This window comes from Alosa sapidissima, chromosome 21 (genome assembly GCF_018492685.1).
Source record: "Alosa sapidissima isolate fAloSap1 chromosome 21, fAloSap1.pri, whole genome shotgun sequence".
In the NCBI taxonomy this organism is placed as follows: Eukaryota; Metazoa; Chordata; class Actinopteri; order Clupeiformes; family Clupeidae; genus Alosa; species Alosa sapidissima.
This window is the reverse complement of record NC_055977.1, coordinates 16,967,768-16,986,693: the sequence shown is the minus strand read 5'-3', so window position 1 is coordinate 16,986,693 and position 18,926 is coordinate 16,967,768. Positions and strand designations below refer to the sequence as shown.

The following is an 18,926-nucleotide window of genomic DNA, read 5'->3' as shown; positions in this document are numbered from 1 at the left end:
CTGACTAAGTGACAACCTCCCCGAGCGACGTTCTGCCACACTGACCAAAGCTATTATCCCTTCACCCTTCTGCAGTCTAGAAAAAAAGTGCGGGACTTGCATGATTCCACTTCATTCAAAATTCAGACCCAAACAGCAGGTGACAGCAAGAGCAAAGTGCTATCTTCAGGGGACCCTTAAATTACCATTCCAACAGCTCCCATTTTATGTGGCTTACTAGAGCCAGTACTATGCACTCGGATGTGCAAGTAAACATTTCGATATGGAACTGAACATCAAGTATTGATGCCAGGTTTTCACAGTGTGACATTTTGCAATATGGAGTTAAAAAAAAAAACATAAATGGCAAATTTTCAGAATCAAGGCCAATAATTGGACGACAGAAACCTGGCATTTTTGACACCTTTGAAATATCGACTGTATGTTGCATCACTCAACAATACAGTCTGCAGAATGATCAATGGATGACAGGATTCACATGTTAGACTGTATATCTTAACTCCAACAATGTAGAGCAGATTATTGTCATGAAGGACAGAGCCTAATACAATTTCTATACAGATGTATTTGAATATCTTCTTTAAATATACTGTATGCCATGTTGAGGATAACTTTTGTTTAATACAGGCCATTATCTGTTTTCTCTATGAACAAGCATACACAAACACACACAGACACACACGTGTCTGCTCTCTCTTTAATTAGAAGCCTCATGTCTGAAATGCCAAGACTTGTGCTCTTCTTTTATGGGCTTACAGCAAATAGCAGAGTTTAAGTACAATTTAACTCTCTCAGCTTGCTTGTTTCCTTTTAGCACAAGTACTTCATTAATACTGTTTTAATGTGTTTTTTTTTTTTGTCTATTCAGGTTAAGAGGGTATGTTTAAAATGCTTTTCTTGTACATACATTTGTGACTTGGCAGTTCTGGGTATGAGCAGTATGCCTTCAATTTGATTTCATTAGACTAACAAGCCTTAAAGCACCCAAGACAGCAGATGGTGACAAGTATAACAAAAAACAGTGAATACTACAGTTATGCTATTTAAAATACATTTGTACCACAATAGATGGATTTAATAAGACGCATGGACATAAAGAAACAAAATAAAACGTATAGCTGATTGTTTTATGTCAATCATCAAGTCTATGTCAGTTGTTAGTCATAAAAGCTTCATGAGGGCTAGCATGATTCTGCAATTCTAAACGGAAATTATACGATTTATACCGTTATAAAAAAAAGTATATGTTCAATAATGTAACAAAAATAAAGTGTCACATATTTTCAACATGTGTTGCCTCGTGGTATTTTATGCTTTGGTAGGCTATCATTGACTGCTTGTCAGGTGTTACCTACAGTAGCCTACCTAACTAGCATGGTGTTCTTCGTAAAACTTACTTAAAGGTACATAGCGTCGTCTTGTTTCAGGAGAAAGTCATGTCTGTAGTCAATGTTTTGAATCTAACAAGTCAATTTGACGAACTACAAATGTGGAGGCAGCATGTGAATGAAGAATGAAACTGTTGGGTTGTTCCGTGGTCCAAATGTTGCTTTGTGTCATCATAGATCTCTAGGACCTCATCTGGCCACAATGGCGTGCGCGCTATCCATGACCTCACAGTAAAAAGCAGTAGGCTTAAGTAGGCCGTAGCAAGAATTTGATGATGGATCAAATCTTCACCTCAATCTAGACGCTTTCACTGAGTCAGTGAATTTCAGTAGCTAAACTACAAGGTCACCATCCTGTGGTTGGTGCCTATGGCATTTTGAAGGTAAATTTGAAAACCTACTCTATAGGGAAATTGCTTAATTCCCTAGAGGAATACTATAACCCCAACACTATTTTCCCCCTTGCCAAGTGAAATATTAATGGAGAATGTAAAGCAGCTGAAAGACGAAAACTATGAGAATGGCCTTCATGTCAATACAATTATGTCAGTTGCAACATTGTTTGTCCCTTACTATTTTTCTGATTATACTGACCACCTTTTTTAAGGGAAATTTTCGGACACATCATGAATTACAAATAACCAGTGTATTTGTCATCACTGAACTGTAAAGCTTAAGACTACCCCCGTTTCTTAACCTTATAGACGTGAAGCCTTTATTGCTTATGGTTACTGTTGTTACTGATAAAATTACAAAAAAGATAGTAATCACCTCAAAGAGAGATTGAGGTTCTTGTACTGAAGGTAAGTGTGTGCGCATGGTAACCTGTACCAGATTAGCACATTTATTTTAATGCAATAACAGAGAAACTGAAGCCAACACTGTATGGTCGTGGGGAGTAAGAGCGAGTCTCTGCCTTTCTGTATCGGTCTGCACCTCCCCACACACGTTTTCTGCCACGTTTCACCGCTGAGGCCATGTGTGTCAAGAGTCCTCTGGAGGGCCCTGCGTCACGCGGCTCATCCCACACACTCACGCAGACACACACACACACTACATTCTCACAGCCATAACATATGCAGAAAATTCATCCTGACAGCCTTACTTAAACTACCTGCATTATTTAAAGGCATTGATATGCTTAGGCAAGCCAAAAACAAAACTCACAACTACACACTATTCTTTTCCACCGAAGCAAGGAGGAAACCAAAATGCCTGTCTCCACTTGGGGAAAAATCATAGAGCCTAAAAATGGAGCCCCAGTGAGTCATAAAAAAAGAAACATTAAGAAAATATGCTGAATAACAAGTAGGCTATTCCGGGTTGCTTTCAGGGGTTTGATGGAGGTAAACAGTACTGTTGGCAGGGCATTTTCTTTGATGAATAAGACTTTTGGTTGTTTTATTCCCCCTGACCCCATTCTTTGGCTGCTTTAGGCCTGACGGAAATTGAGTGCACATAAACTCAAAGCATTAAAGACATTCCAGAGTGGTCCATTGTGGGTGACATTACTGCTATACTTTTACATGAATCCATCCATGAGTCCCATCTTTTTCCATCCCAACATTTCACTTCCTTCACTTCTCATCGTTACATGATCATCTTCGTCCATTTTGGCAAACAAATGAGTCAGCTGCCTTCAAATATGTACACAAACAAACATATCACAAAACCACTCAGCACAAAAAAGACCGTTAAGTGGATAAACTGCTTACGGCCTAGGAGCTGTGCATCTGTATAGGATGGCATTTCAAGACCAGTATAATAGGTCACTGCCATAGTAGACAGTAAGTGTCTCAGAGATCTGCTCAAGGGGAGATGTAGGCTGAGTGTGAATGTGCTGCCCCCTACAGCTGTAAGTGGATAATTTCTAGGGGCTCCATCCTTTCTTTCTGGTTTGAAAATGGCCGACAAGCATTCATTTCACTGGTCTCTTACAAAAGCATGGCAATGGGCGGCATAATCACTTTTCACAGGAGTGAATCCAGATGTGCTCTAAAGGGACAGCCGGTCATCCTAACAGCTTTGTTTTGTTTGAAAGACATGTTTCAACTCTTGCTGTTCACATGAACCATTACAAGTAATAATAAATGTAACTTAATTGCTATTAATTGAGGCAAAAAAAGACATCCATCATTATTAAATTGTATATTTATTTAATTATCAATATAATACAGAAATGTATTATTCAAACTGCTGCAGAATCCTCTCTGTGAGAGAGGGAAGCACTTGTTTTCAATTTTAAGGTTATATTCAAGTTTTTTTATTACAAAATAAACTCAAAAATATAGCATTTGATATATTCATAATAATTCATAACGGAATTTAAATCAGTGATTAGTCCGTGATTGCCATTTATACACTGCTCCAACTGTCATCATAGCATGTTTGTTTACGCTACAGTAAGGACTATGGAAGAACTGATAAATATATGCAAATCTAAATAATACTGATGTAGTTAAATACAAGTGAGAATAAGATCCTTGAGTAAAATCATCCAATCAAGAAAATGTATGAATGCTGAGGTCGTCCAGCTTTAAAAGTAACATCTACATAATATTGGCATGGTGAGCAAAGCTCTACATTGGTTGACTATTAAAGAATGAAAGTGCTATCTATTCATTGTCATTCTTAGCAGTGGGCATTCCAAAGATGGTGTCATATACTGTGACCTCTGTTCCCATCTATGCTTTCATCTCCAGAGTGCCTTGCCATGGTCTGGTTCTCAGAACCCAAACGGGTCATCTGACCTGGGGGGGTTCCCATTGGCTTTGTCCCAGTCGGGGTCCGTGTTCCAGTCCAGAGGAGTCACCCCAATGTCCAGGACCTGGGGGTTAGTACGAGCCTCTGCCAGTCTGGCGTGATAAGGAGAGAAATGTGGAGAGATCAGTCTTTTAGAAGTGAAAGGCATAAATATTTACTATATGTACAGTCTTGAAATGTATTTCATTGCTTGATTAGACATGACATAGGATTGACATTGTTAAGATTTGTTGTTAATATTGGTCAAAGCTACATAATTGTATCTGTATGTGACTAATGATAAAGAGTAATGCAATGCTATTTGTGGTATTAGTCTGTCTGTTATTAGTCATCTGTACACTGCAAGAAAGGAAGTCAAAGTCCACCACTGTTCAACTCTCTGTTGAACACTAGCTTTCATTTAATCTGCCTCAATCCAAAAGTCACCTCAAAACCCCCAAAACTGTATTTATTCATAATACAACCATTTCAGTTCAAATGATGCCGTGACATTCTGCATCTACAATTTGCAGTGTTTTTTTGTCCCGTCTGTCTGTCCTGATAAGAAATGCATACACAGACACATACACACCTAGAAGACAAACAAACAAGGAGCATGAGGTCAAAAGCACTACAGTTTAAGGACAAACAAGGCTTTTTGGAGGCGTTGTGGCATTGCCCTTCGCCAGGTTGAGGAGGAGGTGAATGAGGTCATGAAGGTGGGAGTGGGAGTGGGGTGGTGGCGCTGGCTCAGAACTCTGCCTTACTGCATGTTAGCCAAGAGGAGGAAGAAGGACCTGTTCCATAACCGCAGCCTCAATATTTGTCTCCTTTCAGGAGAGAGTGCTACTACTAAAGCATCATCAGGCCGGCTTTCTGTATATGGCTTAGGCTTAGTCATGCACTAAAAAAGAACTTTAGTGGAGATTTCCATTGAAGGAAAGCTTTTTACTCAAGGACTAGGCTTAATCCATGTACAGGAAACCGGCTCTATACCATCATGTTTTCCAGTAAGACGGGCAGAGTTCTGACACATTTCCATGGGTTTATGGGAAGGGCGGAGTGAGGAGGAGGGGTAGGAGAGAGATGAGGCTACGCAGGGGTGGGGGGTGGGACTGAGGGAGCAATACTATGGGATTGACAAATTCTGGACACAATCACAACGTTACCTGAAGAAGACCGAAAGTTATCCAAACTGCAGCTATGGGGTACAAAGAAAGACTGGTATGAGGGGGGCTTTACAGTGTGGAATTGTGTGGAATTCTGTGATGCTTTTTAATCTTCTTCTGTGGCAGAGCATTAATGAGTTCACCCAGAAATTATGTAAACGACAACAATTATATGTTCATCGAGGAAGACTGTTACGTACATCGAATTATAAGACTTAGTATTGTTTTGAAAATGCATAGCCAGCTTTAAATCAGGAGATGGCTGCTCTGACCCTCCTCTGTGTATAAAGAGTTTGTAATCATGTGCACGAGGTAAGACTTTTTTTTTTAACTGACTGATTATCCAAATCCAATATTTCAAGCCGGATATTCTCAAGATAAAATAGACTAGGAAGCCATTTCAACAATATTTTTAGAGAAAGTCTGAAGGCAGTGGCCACCACCTCAACCATGCCACTTCAACTAAGGTGTTTTCCCCAGGGCAAGATGACTTACAGGTCCTCCTTCATATGAATTAAGTAAAGAGTGGGCATTAAAACGGTCATTTGGAAATTGGCAGCAGGCTGCTGACTTGCATTCGAATTTGGCGACCTACAAAAGGAAGGCTAAAGGTGACAGAAATGGTTTAAAAACAACCAGTAGTTTCCTAGCAGTAACTTAGTAGTTCCCCAACCAGCTAACTGAACAAATAAACTTAAAAAAAAACTGCCACATTTTCCACCTAACTACCTATCTGATACATTAAAGAAACCAACAATACACTCAGTCACTCAATGCATCACTAAAACTAACATTTTCTTCCTGTTCTGTTCAAGGGTATCATATAATGTGACAACAGATCCCATGGAGTGGAAACTGTCAAACCAAAAGCATACTTAAACCTTGTGTTTATATCATTATAAATGTGTGTTTTTACTTACTCTTCTTTAGATCATTACTTTGCAACTGAGGAGATGCCTTTGATGGATAGCAACATTGGGGCAGCCGTGGCCCACTGGTTAGCACTCTGGACTTGTAACCGGAGGGTTGCCGGTTCGAGCCCCGACCGGTGGGCCGCGGCTGAAGTGCCCTTGAGCAAGGCACCTAACACCTCACTGCTCCCCGAGCGCCGCCGTTGTAGCAGGCAGCGCACTGCGCCGGGATTAGTGTGTGCTTCACCTCACTGTGTGCCGTTTGTGTTACACTAATTCACCGATTGGGTTAAATGCAGAGACCAAATTTCCCTCACGGGATCAAAAAAGTATATATACTGTACTTATACTTATAACATCCACCCCCCTCTCGGTTCTCAACCCTCAGTAAAAGCATCAGATGTTGGAAATCAGGTCATTTACATTTTTTCTCCCCTGCAAGCTCATTTCCAAGCTGTTCGTTTTACAAGGCCGAGTCTGCCAACCTTCTCTTGTTAGAGCCCGTCCACACGGAGACGCTTTTTGGGTTAAACGCAGAGGTTTTGCTTCGTCTTGGCCGAGCGTCCAAACGAATCCTGTAAACGACGCACTGCCCGAAACCGCACTTTTTTGAAACCTGGTCCCAGAGTGGAACAATTTGAAAGCGTAGCCCTTTTGAATTCGTTTGGACAGTGAAACCGCACATCCTACTTGTGTATCGATGATGTCATCGCCACAGCTGCCCTGGACTTGACACTTATAGTAGCCTATTGACTAACAATACTAGTTTTCATACATGACATTACCTACGATTATACTCCGTAGGATAAATATCACAACTGGTGCTGCGCAGCGCCGATAGCTTATGACTTGGTGGACTGAACAATGTTTTTCCCGGTGTTTTTTTATGCATTCTAGCTACTGTCAGTGACGCGAGAGAACTTAAGTTATTAGGGAAGTGCGGTGTAAGTTTACATTAATTTGTGCGTAGTGCCGGTGTCATTAATTTATTTTACATGTCTTACAACATAAACTAGATGTACCGCAGAGCGGTACAAAATATGACCGCCGCCCAGTCCAGCACATTTTTTCCACAAAAATAAATCACGCTGAAAGGCCTATAGGATTCTAACTGTCTCACTAAATTGCATTATCCACACTCAATTCTCACTGGTATCTGCTAGACAACAAGTACCAAAACATGATTAGTTCATAGATTTCACATGTAAAATTCATTTTATACAACCCCACCTCCATCTTGCCTGTTCATAATTCTGAGAAATTCTTGAATTGTGTGCATGTGTGCATGTACATGTTTATGTTATATGTGTGTGTGTGTGTGTGTGTGTGTGTGTGTGTGTGTGTGTGTGTGCTTGTGTGTCTGCCTGTGTATGTGCCTGTGCATGCATGCGTACATATGTCTACTGTGTGAGTATGTGTCATACATATGATTACTGTGAATGTATGTGTGTGCGTGTGTATCTGTTTGTGCACATGTGTGCACATGAAATGGGTTAACATGACCCCTGGAGGCAAATATACGGAAAAAAATGGTCATCCTAGGCCCTACAGTTCTCAAGATATTCACAGAAAACTGTCTGCCCTACCCTCCTTTCGGGGGTCCAGTCCAGCAGGGGGGCTACAGATCAAAACAAAAAACGATGGTTCCATGCTATCCATGTGGGGTTACATGCCCACCAAGTTTTGTGTACCCCGGTCTTTCAGTGTCCCGGGAATCCTTGACGGAAATTTGGGCATGCGAAAAAAAAAACACAAAAAAAAACTGACTAAACCTGCGCGGCGGTTATAATAAATGCATTCATAGTGAAGTCAGATATGAGCTACAAAGACGCTTAAAACTCATGTTAAGCCTATAGATGCGCACTAAATGCGAATGCGCGATTTGATGCAAGCAAACGTATCGACTGTAAGGCTATTATAGCAATATGATAAATGTGGCGACGGAATAGCCCTAGAACTTGGGTACGCCTAGCCTTTGCACTTGCGGTGATAACCAAAACTAATGTGAATCGCGGACTATCCTACAACCAAAGAAAGTAAAGGAGATTATTTTTACCTGCGTTAGCCAAATAAAGGACGGGACTGCACTGCACCCTTCACAAACCGTAAAAATTAAGTGTATTAGTTTTACAGTTTACTACAGTTGACAGTTCACTGTAAGTCCACACAAACAATTCTGGTTTCCTTGCACTAGCCATTTCGTCGTAGACTATTCTGTCAGCGCAAGCTTTGGTCAATTTCTGTAAAGAAACAGTGCCACCTATAGGCCTGGGATATGAAGTAACGTGTTGAGTCGTGTTGAGATGGATCCGTTTGGACGCAAATATTCTTGATACGGTTCCAGGGAAGACGGAGGAAAAAAAGATCGGTTTGGTACGTGTGGATTAGAGTGATGCACAACAGTATCAGCCCAAGAGGACGCCCCCTGAGAAATCTGACAGTTATATGAACTTACCTTGAAAACGCTTCATCCAAGCCATCATCAATTTCCTGTCAAGTGATGAAAACACTTCCTAAGTATGTTTTCTTTTGAAGTCAGCTCAGATTTCATACTATTACTCCAAGAGGATTTCAAAGAGAACAATCAAGGCTATAATTCTATTAAACTCAGTTGGCAAAATCTTTAACTATGAATTGGGAAATGATGTTGAAATGGTAATAAAAATAAACATAAACATGTGACTAGAAATGGTCTTACCCAGATGGTGTTGTTGTTATCAGGCCTGTTGAGGTTAGTCACAAGGTTCTTTCGATTGTCAACATCATCCACAATCTTACAGGAGCTATCAAAGTCCAACAGATTCCCTGTAGCTACATCTACAAAAAAAGAGCATGACAAACAAATGCATACAGTGTTACATATAGACAGTGCTTTCTTTGTAGCTAATGATTGCCCATTCTGGCCACAATCGATGCGTTTAGGCATAGACTCAGAAAGGAATCTTCTGTGTGGATGAGGACACGAGGGAGATAATGAACATGCATGTTTGCTTGTTTGTTTGATATCATAAAATAAATAAAAAGGTGTGCATGAGTTTATATGTGCTTCGATTAAAACAGGACATTCATTCAAATGAAGTCTTAAGTTGAACTAAAGCTTGTATTTTTGCAAATTTTAATACAATAAGAAATAATTTAATCACAGACATCGGTGGGTCAGATAAAAGCGGTCTCATGCAACATGATGCCGTTAGTTCATGCACAAGAACTCGGCTCATAGACTGACTTTGCACTTTGCCGAGCATTCTATTTGAGGCCTGTAGTGTTTTATAGTGTGAATGTGTACAAACTACCTGGTCCCTGTAAATTGGTGGACATCTCTGGACATGTCTGGGCGTTGTCGGTAACTTCTTGGACAGAGCTGGACTTTACCCGCTGCTCTTTCTCTGCGAGGAGCGAGGACAGATGGCACATCATCATCATCTCTCTACATCAACTCCATAATTACATTTCCCATTCTCCTCTATTCCCCATTAACCAAATCCACTTTCCCCACCAAACTGTTCTCATCCCTGCCACCGCACAGCATTTAGAGCACAATAAAGAAACCCAGGGACAGCACAAAATTGAATACCTTCTTTGGCCACCTGCCAGAACTCAAAAGCAACTTTGAAGGCTTGAGCCACAGTGAGAGTCACTGCTTGAGCCTACAGGGAAGAGACATTGAAGTTGTTATTCATGCATTTACACGATCATTCATGTACATTAATCCAACACTTTTATTCAAAGTGACTTACAGTTCAAAACAGTACAAAATAGAAATTGCTCCTTGATTCAAACACGAAAACCCTCTTATGACACACTATTGTGTTATACTTTATTATGACCCGGTCATATAGGTTTAGTCAGATTTTCTTTTTCTGTCTTTTTCTTTCGGCCTGTAGGTGGCCGGAGACAGTTTTCTGTGAATATCTCGAGAACCGTAGGGCCTAGGAGGTCCACCTTTTTTTGTATGTTGGTCTTAAGGGGGCATGTCAACCCATCCCATTACCACTTATTTCATGTATAGCGCCACCTAGTTAAAAATTAAAAAGCAAAAAATTAGGTGTTTTCATCACAATATCTCTGGCTGACATGGTCAAAACTGCACGAAATTGAAAGTGTAGGATCATTATGACACCTCTGAATGCATGCCAAGTTTTGTGAACTTTCGTTCATGGGGGGCCTTACAATAAAATAATTTATGAGTACATTTAGTGACCGTACACCAACAAGGATTCCCGGGACACTGAAAGACCGGGGTACACGAAACTTGGTGGGCATGTAACCCCACATGGATAGCATGGAACCATCGTTTTTTGTTTTGATCTGTAGCCCCCCCGCTGTACTGGACCCCCCGAAAGGAGGGTAGGGCAGACACAGTTTTCTGTGAATATCTTGAGAACCGTAGGGCCTAGGATGACCAATTTTTTAGACATATGTACACATGCATGCACATGCACAAACACACATACGCAGGCAAACACACAAGCACGCACACACACGCACACACACACACACATAAACATAAACATAAACATGTACACGCACACAATTCAAGAATTTCTCAGAATTATGAACAGGCAAGATGGGGGTGGGGTTGTATAAAATGAATTTTACATGTGAAATCTATGAACTAATCATGTTTTGGTACTTATTGTCTAGCAGATACCAGTGAGAATTGAGTGTGGATAATGCAATTTAGTGAGACAGTTAGAATTATATAGGCCTTTCAGCGTGATTTATTTTTGTGGAAAAAATGTGCTGGACTGGGCGGCGGTCATATTTTATACCGCTCTGCGGTACATCTAGTTATACTCAAATGTATCCCACACTTCCATCCAAGGTGGCCTACAGCACATACAAAAGAGGAATTTAACAGTATACAGCTTCTTGAGAATTCAACCACAACCCTGTTATTACTACTTTTCTCTACACAGTTTTCATTTCATACAGTCCTGCTGGGGCTACTTGTGTCAGGGGAAAGCTAAGACCTATTCAGAGGTGTAGTTGGGCAAGTCATGACAAATCAAACTACCTTGTACTAAAAGCAAGTCTGATATGTGAATCATGAGTCAGGTGTTTGGTTCAGGTATTTAAAGAATTAAAAACACTTACCACTTTTCTTTTGGCGCAGAGGAATGCATGGCACTCCAGAGTCTGGTTCTGTTGGTTTTGGGCGATGTAGGCAAACACCTTGTCATGCATCTTGTCTGCAGTGCAATAGGATATTCTGGAAAGGGGGAAATGGGTAAGGGGGAGAAAGAAAGGTCGCAGAAATGTCAGATCTCTCCCTGCCAGTAAAGGCACCATTGTCCATAGGTTTACATACAAATACAGCAGACAACATCTAGCACAAAATGTAGTGAGCCTGGATTATTGAGGCCAGGAAGCTTTTCCTTTAAAATTGTGAATGGCCTGACATTTTTTAGAGGGTGTGGGGGCCTGGAATTTGCTTGAGTTGTTATTCTTCTAAGTCTGTCCATATGTGCAATCTAGGTCTGCGTGTGAGAGGGAGAGAGCAAGAGGGGGAAAGAGAGAGAGAGAATGTGGACAACATTACGTCCAACAACACGTGCGCTGCCCACCCAGCTGTGAGCAGCAAAGATTTATGGGAAACAGTCCTGCAACGAAGACTTAAGAGACATTTATTAGGCATTCCTCCTCAGCAAGAAAACACTGAGAGCATATGTGCTGGGATATGTGATCTGTGGTGTAGGACAGTGTGTGAGAAAGAAAGAGAATATGTGTGTGAGAGAGAGAGAGAGCTAAGAGAAAGAAACAGAGAGAGGGAGAGAGAGAGAGATCTTAAATCTCTAATGACAAGCAGGGAAATAACTGCAGTTGGGGGGGGGGGGGGCACAAGAGGTAGAGGTATTACTGTATTGTCTGTTGACCTAAAACATTAACAGCCTTTCACAAAACCAAAGTCAAATCACAGACGGCATCATTAAGGGAATGTTTTTTTTTATAGCGGTCAGGAAGAATCTTTCTTAGCCTGACTCATCTGATGGATTTGCAAGGAAGAAAGGAAAACAGAACAAAGCTTGAAACAATTCTGGATAGAGCAAAAAGACTCCTCAGGTCTCTAGAAGTGGAGACTCACCTGTATATAGACACATTTTCAATCAGCTGTTTGGTTGCATAGTCACAGAGGATAATTCCCTGAGGTGAAACTTTTAAAGCAACTTTTTGGAGTTTCTTCCCACTTGCTTTGGCCTACAAAAGAAGACAGCATTCACAACAGAAGAATAATATAAAGGTTTCTGCTCAGAAAATTCAAATTCAAATTCATCAAAACACGACAGAGAAAGAAATCTTTTCACACAATGGACTCACTGTGGCGACAATGCGTTTGACAGCTGCCGCCGAGAGCTCCTCGCCTTTCGGTTGGTCCACCAGGGTCATCCCCAGGTGCCTGAGGTTAAAGGTCATGCCCTCCAGGATGGTCTCCCTTGTGTCTGTCCAATTCTCCGGAAGCTCTGTGGAGCAAAGCAGGTCATGGGACATCAACAACCTTCTGCTAATGTAAACTTTTTTCCCCCCTGGCAGCACATGGACTGAAGGATAACAAAACTGTCTGGAGAGACAAAGTTCAGTAAAGCACTGCTTTTGTTTGTTTACACACAACAGTGCGTATGTATAGATATCTGCTAAGCTTTGATAATGTAAATATTTACCAGATATGGTTATGTCCTACAGATAGCATCTGTGTAAATATTCAGGTTTCCAGGTGAATCAAGTAAAATCAGGACAAGAGACGTCCTTGATCTTGAACTGACACACACTGATAAGAGAGGCCCTGTTTTGCATTGACATACTGAACAAAACAGTGACAAAATAACATAAAAACAAGCTTAGTCTGAAAAGCTCCAGGGACAGGCATAAACCTTATCTCTCTCTAGCCCATGGTGACCTACCTCTGAACCCCAAACTATGCTTATGAAATATCCATGGTAGTGTGGGGAAAGCTCTGATAAGCCTTTGATAAGCATCACAAAAGACCACGGGCTCCTCTATCCTCAAGACTCGTCCTTCTCTCTCTCGCCCCGTCTCATTTCTATGAGCAAAGCTCTGAGCTGGAATCTGGAGTATGGTTTGAGAATGTGTTTGTGAATTCCAGTGGGATGGGTGGAGGGACACCTCCTCCTAAAATGTAAGATGAATTACTGCATCAAGTGTTCAAGATGCACGCGCGCGCGGGTGTGGGCCTGGTTAGTACTTGGATGGGAGAAAAACTAGGTTGCTGCTGGAAGTGGTGATGGTGGGTGTTCAGTAGGTGGCCCTCTTCCCTCTGGCCAAAAAGATCGATCCCAATGCCCCAATGCAGTAACGGAGACACTGTACTGTAGGAGATGCAGTCCATCGGATGAGACATTAAACCGAGGTCCTGACTCACTGTGGTCATTAAAGATCCCATGGCACTTATTGCAAAGAGTAGGGGATTCCCCGGTGTCCTGGCTAGATTTCCAACCTGGCTCATTTAATCTGGCCTCCTAATCATCCCCCACTGTAATTGGCTCATTCACTCCTTCACTCTCTACCTCAAGCTGGTGTGTGGTGAGTGTTCTGGCGCATAATGGCTCTTGTGCATCACCCAGGTGGGTGCTACACATTGGTGGTGGTTAGTGAGGTCCCCCCTTCCATGTGGAGCGCTTTGAGTGTTGAGTAAAAGCGCTATATAAATGTAACGTGTTGTTGTTTTGTTGGTAATAAAATCTGATGAAAAGGGGAAACTTCCTCATCCCCTCGACTGAAAAGCCCAGTTTTATTCAATTGGATTTTACAAACGACTACCCAGTCCCAACATCTCACAGTAGAAATGACGGTTAAAATAAGATTATGGAGGGAGAGAGAGGAAGAGAGCGAGCAGGAAGCCCAGAACAACAAGTGACAGTAATGGAGGACAAGCAGCGCAGAAACGCTAGACGAGCACCACAGAGTTGATCGATAGCCTTGAATCAACACCATCCAAAAGTGATTGAAGACCACGGACAGGGCTGGAAATTTTGAATAATTTTCTAAATGCAGATCCCCCCCCCCACATCACCACACACACGCATCTTTCCCAGAGTTATTGATGACTGTCCTCAGTGCTCGAGACGGCAGTCTGGAGGTGATCCTCCGACTCTGCAAAAAAACGTATAACAGCGCAATAACATCGCCAGGCTGACAGGCAATCTCCATTATTCTGATTAGTGGGACGCGCAGGCGCCCTCCATCACAGAGAAAAGCCCCTCACTTTCTCCCCATGATGCCGGCTGAGGGCCATTTCGCACTGGTACCTGGGGCCTCCAATCCCTGACTCACACACTCTCATCCTCTTCAAATGCCAAAAGATTAAGAATGGGAAAAGTATGTGGGTTTTGTGCCGTGCGTCTATGTGTGTGTATGTGTGTGTGTGTGTGTACTTTCCCCCCAGATAACTCGCTTAGGATTTGAGGCCTTTGGAGAAAGTGAGACGCAAAGCCAATTTTTGCAAACTGGGGCAGACCCATTAGACCAACTTAAATGGTCACTCATGTATCTTTAATGTATACAGCCTTCTTTTTTCCTCTGACGAAACAGTTGGCGGGATAGAGAGAATTAATGTCATTTAATGTGTTGTGACAGTCATCACCTCCATTACTGAAAGATATTTTTGGGCTTTTAAAGTGAATATAAATGCATTAAGCTATTAGTGACATGCCCTGCAGGAATCTGAGTTGCCACATCCCGGGGCAGTTGCTGCTTGACCAGCTGCTGAATCATGGTGCAATGTTGTTCCTCATCTTGATCTGTAACTACATTTAAACCCTCAGCAACAGATTCAAGTCCTATTATATTGTGAAAAGTAAAGCAAGACTTTAAACGGTAAGTCAATGTTTAAGACCCACAACAGTAGCTTGTTCACATCACTGTGCAGCTTCTTAGACAGTTCAAGTAGACATTTCATCATTGGACCAGGCGTTGTATCGTCTATCTTTGATCAAAATGCCAGTGCTGGGCAACCAAACACTTTTCCAGCTGAAAAGTCAGACAGAGGAAAACTAGCGCTGAGGTACAAACACTGTCCCCTGGAATAAAAAAGGCTATGTGTCACAGATGGCTACCATAATCTCTCTGTCGAATACTTCACATGCACACGTATCTGACTGAGATGCAGTGTGCCGTTTAGCTGTTTTCACTACCAAATGGAAATCCATCACAAAAGCTTTTACACAAGGGCTTAACTCGAGTCGCAACTCCTGACCATATGTAAAAAATGTGAGACCAAAACCATGTAATTAGGTAATCTCTGGACCATAGGGACATTAGCCCTGGTTGCTAGGTTCTCAAATAGGTATGTCACCCATACTTGTGCCACCATGTTCAGTATGAACTGTGTGCATGCTTAAATACACACACACACACACAATATTCAGACTGAAGCATGCAATAAAAGTCTTCCCCGGCCCACTCCTCATTACAATGCATTTGCCGCAAGCTATATGGTTCATCTTCTGAGCTGGCATGACTTTGAATGGAGGGAAAAGACATTTTCCACCTATTAAAATGACTGATGTCCGTAAAATGGTAGCTTACTGGAAGGTGCTAGAAGAAATATGAGATGATCTTACACAGCATGAATTGTAATTAGCAGATTATCATTGTTGATAACAAATTACATTGTTTCCCTAGGATACATCTCAGAAGTATTATCTGTGCTGATGACAGACCTACGTTAAGAATCATCCCGTTCCGAGTGTAGTACCACTGTATGGATAGGCTTACTAAGTCATGTAGGGAAGACTAGGATCCATTAGCTTCTTAAGGAAACCAAGGCATACTTCAGTGCTGATCTGCAGGATTTGTGTTAAGTAGCCTATAGTCTCGATTCCCTGTCGTTTATGTGGAGTAAATGTCCAAAGTTTGACAGAAGGCAGAACATTTGTGAAAGTAGGTCAGTAGAGCAACAAAAGGTTAGTTTAACAAATCATACACAGAGCTAGCCTATGCATTAGGCGACCAGTCGCCTTGAAAGCAAAAAAGGTGAAATCAAATATTTTGAGTGATATAGCAGTAGCCTACTTTGACAACAAGGCTACGACTGAACATCACTGTTTAGCAGCGTTGTTGATGTAGTAGCCTACCCCTGTTCTTACACTGAAGGAAACGTATCGCAAGGTTAACTGTGGATGTTTTTGTTTAGGCCTAAATAGTGTAGATTGTTACTGTCAAATGTAGAACGGTCTATCCCTACATATCTGAGCACACTATAACCAGCGTTTCTCAAACTGTGGGTCGCGACCCACTACTGGGTCGCGGAGACATGCCAGGTGGGGCGCGAACTGACGTGAAAAACAGGAGTTTTTTTTTTTTGTTATTTGTTTTATCTGTAGCCTGGGCCCAGGTAGCACCCGATGCCCAATGGACGCACTGTGTTATTCACAGGGAAGCGCTCGTGTCAAGGCAGTTTAGTTAGACCCGACCTACATGAGATTTTGAACGTTGTTGTGAGAGTGGTGAATTTCACCAAAACCCGGCCCTTAAAAGCGCGTCTATTCTCCGCACTTTGCGAAGAGATGGTAGCTGACCAAAAGGCTGTACTGTTTCACAGCGAGGCAAGGTGGCCGAGGTAAAGTGCTGTCGCGCGTGTTTGAGCTCCGAGTAGCCTCTTCTTGGAGGAAGAGCGCATGTTTGAATCTGCAAGCACGTTCACTAATGAACATTTCTTGACGAAGCTGGCCCATCTTAGCGATATGAGTAAAATGTCCAGTTACAAGGCAAAGACAAGCACCTACCTCACCTAGCAAATAAGATTACTGCATTCACCAAAAAAACTTGAGTATGGGACAGGCGCCTCGATCGCGACAGTAGGCCTATTATGCCAAAAAGTGGGGAATGAAAGAAAAAGTTTGATAACCACTGATCTAGTTTGTTAAATACCACAGTCACGAGTTGGGTCGAGATAGTCTGTCATTTTTAAAAAGTGGGTCCCCAGAAAAAAAGTTTGAGAAACACTGCTATAACTGACTGGCAATGTAGCCTAACTTTATGTAGCAAGACCGCTTTTTAGGGCTGCCTTGACCTCACAAGTTATGGCACAGTTTTTCGTCGCACGTGACTTAACGTTATCAGCACAAGGCACAACCACAACAGATTGTTTGAACCCCACAGGCCTATCAACAGGTAATGCAACAAAGTAACTACATTTTTGGACACCGTTCTAAAAGACAACAATGTAATCAACACTTTTGGATTCATGTAGCCGAAATAACGGTGCAAGTTAGAAATACGACAGCACCCTACGATAGAACTGCCATCTAGGCTAGTTCTTCTAAAACAGCAGCATATAAATTGAAGAGACCTAAAACGAATCACAGCACAATCGGCTTCTCGCTAGGCTACATTGTTTTCTTAGTTCGACTGAATAACAGTGGATAAATGGTCTCCTACTACCAGAACTCTACGCTAAAGTGGTAAAACAAGCCGATCCCGCAGGCAACCGTTGCACAACTCTCAGAAGTTGACTATCGGAGAGAAATAATTGGCACAGGATAGGCTACTTACTTTTGTGTTTTCCTGAATTCCAAGATTGTTTGGCCATACTTGGACTACGAATAATAGCCCTCCCCGCGGACTTAAGAGCATCCATATGTACAGCTGATATAAAAAAAATATATAAATCTACACTCTCTCTGTCCAGCACTCTGTCGTTGCCATGCGCTGTCTCAACTAGGCTACTTCTCCAACTTTTGTTTGCGTTAGGATGCCGAAACCCATGGGAATGAGGATTGTCCTTCCAACTGGGCGGTGTTGAAGCTGTCAATCAGAGAATAGCAAACACGAAGGCGTGACAGCAGGATGTGTTATTTTACACCATAGCATACATTTCTTGACTTTAATCAAATACACAGCTGGTCCTTACGCAATTTTAAAATAAACTCCACGAACTCTACGCTGTAACGTATTATTTAGCCTACAGCCAACGCTTCAATTCAAATATCCTAGCTTTGTTTGTAAATTTCGAGTGCCCCCATGTGGTCATCAAGAGGACTTCAATGTGGGGTTTTCAAAGTATTCCTAAATGCAGAAGAGCTGGACGTTGATACATTCTTTGCATTTTCTCTACGAGTAGGCCCTACCGCTATTTTACCATATAGCCTAGCCTACCCACACCAGGCACATGCAGATTTGACGGTCACCACAACAGAGTCTGAAACAAATTCCTAATTTGAAAGAAAGTTGACTCAGGCTACTGTCTGCTGCACGATTTGGGGAAAATATCTAATTGCGATTTTTTTCCTGATTGCCTGATTTGTGAGCACGCCTGGTGCACAAGTAGCACAACACCCCCGACCAACTGTGAGGCTCACCAATCAGAATTTCTGTGCCCCTCACACACTATATGCACACCCAACAACCAGAAGTGCCACAGTCAAGGGGGATGAAATTAATATGAAAGTCAGAAAGGTGACAAAAATTAACTGTGCACGATTATTTATATCTTTAACAATTGGGTAATTGCGTTGGTTCATATTGCGATAATTGTGCAGCCCCAATACTCATTTGTCTCATTCACAGTATTGCAGAGGTGACTTTGTTAACTACATGGCATATTGCATTCCGACTTATGAACATCATTGCTTCATTACATTTCCATTACAATAACACAACTGAGGTTGGAGAGCCCATTAGGTGACCTGTGCGAAATTGGGCTTTAACCCAGACATGCACATATAATGTGGCAATGAATACATTCTGAAATATATAAG

General features: G+C 41.9%; 1 protein-coding gene across 2 annotated transcripts; it reads right to left on the bottom strand.

The window, feature by feature from the left end:
• Nucleotides 1–3,521: 3,521 nt before the first annotated feature.
• On the bottom strand, nt 3,522–18,090 carry ldlrap1a (low density lipoprotein receptor adaptor protein 1a). 2 transcript variants are annotated; one of them, XM_042077328.1, is made up of 10 exons: nt 17,722–18,090; nt 12,529–12,671; nt 12,296–12,408; nt 11,308–11,422; nt 9,785–9,857; nt 9,504–9,596; nt 8,909–9,027; nt 8,666–8,700; nt 5,300–5,331; nt 3,522–4,243 (listed from the first exon to the last, which is right to left on the bottom strand). In XM_042077328.1, the coding sequence occupies exons 1-10, from the start codon at nt 17,804–17,806 to the stop codon at nt 4,197–4,199; spliced, it is 855 nt and encodes a 284-aa protein (XP_041933262.1). In that variant the 5' UTR covers nt 17,807–18,090; the 3' UTR covers nt 3,522–4,196. The 2 variants fall into 2 exon arrangements, with proteins under 2 accessions (XP_041933262.1, XP_041933260.1); XM_042077326.1 differs by lacking the exon at nt 5,300–5,331 and having other exon boundaries at nt 17,722–18,086.
• Nucleotides 18,091–18,926: the final 836 nt, after the last annotated feature.

Coding starts and splice junctions, on each gene's coding strand:
- ldlrap1a (XM_042077326.1), bottom strand. CDS start 17,806: ATGGATGCTCTTAAGTCCGCGGGGAGGGCTATTATTCGTAGTCCAAGT. Junction 9,028..9,503: donor CACCAATTTACAGGGACCAG/GTAGTTTGTACA, acceptor CTTTTTTTGTAG/ATGTAGCTACAGGGAATCTG. Junction 8,701..8,908: donor ATAACAACAACACCATCTGG/GTAAGACCATTT, acceptor ATCACTTGACAG/GAAATTGATGATGGCTTGGA.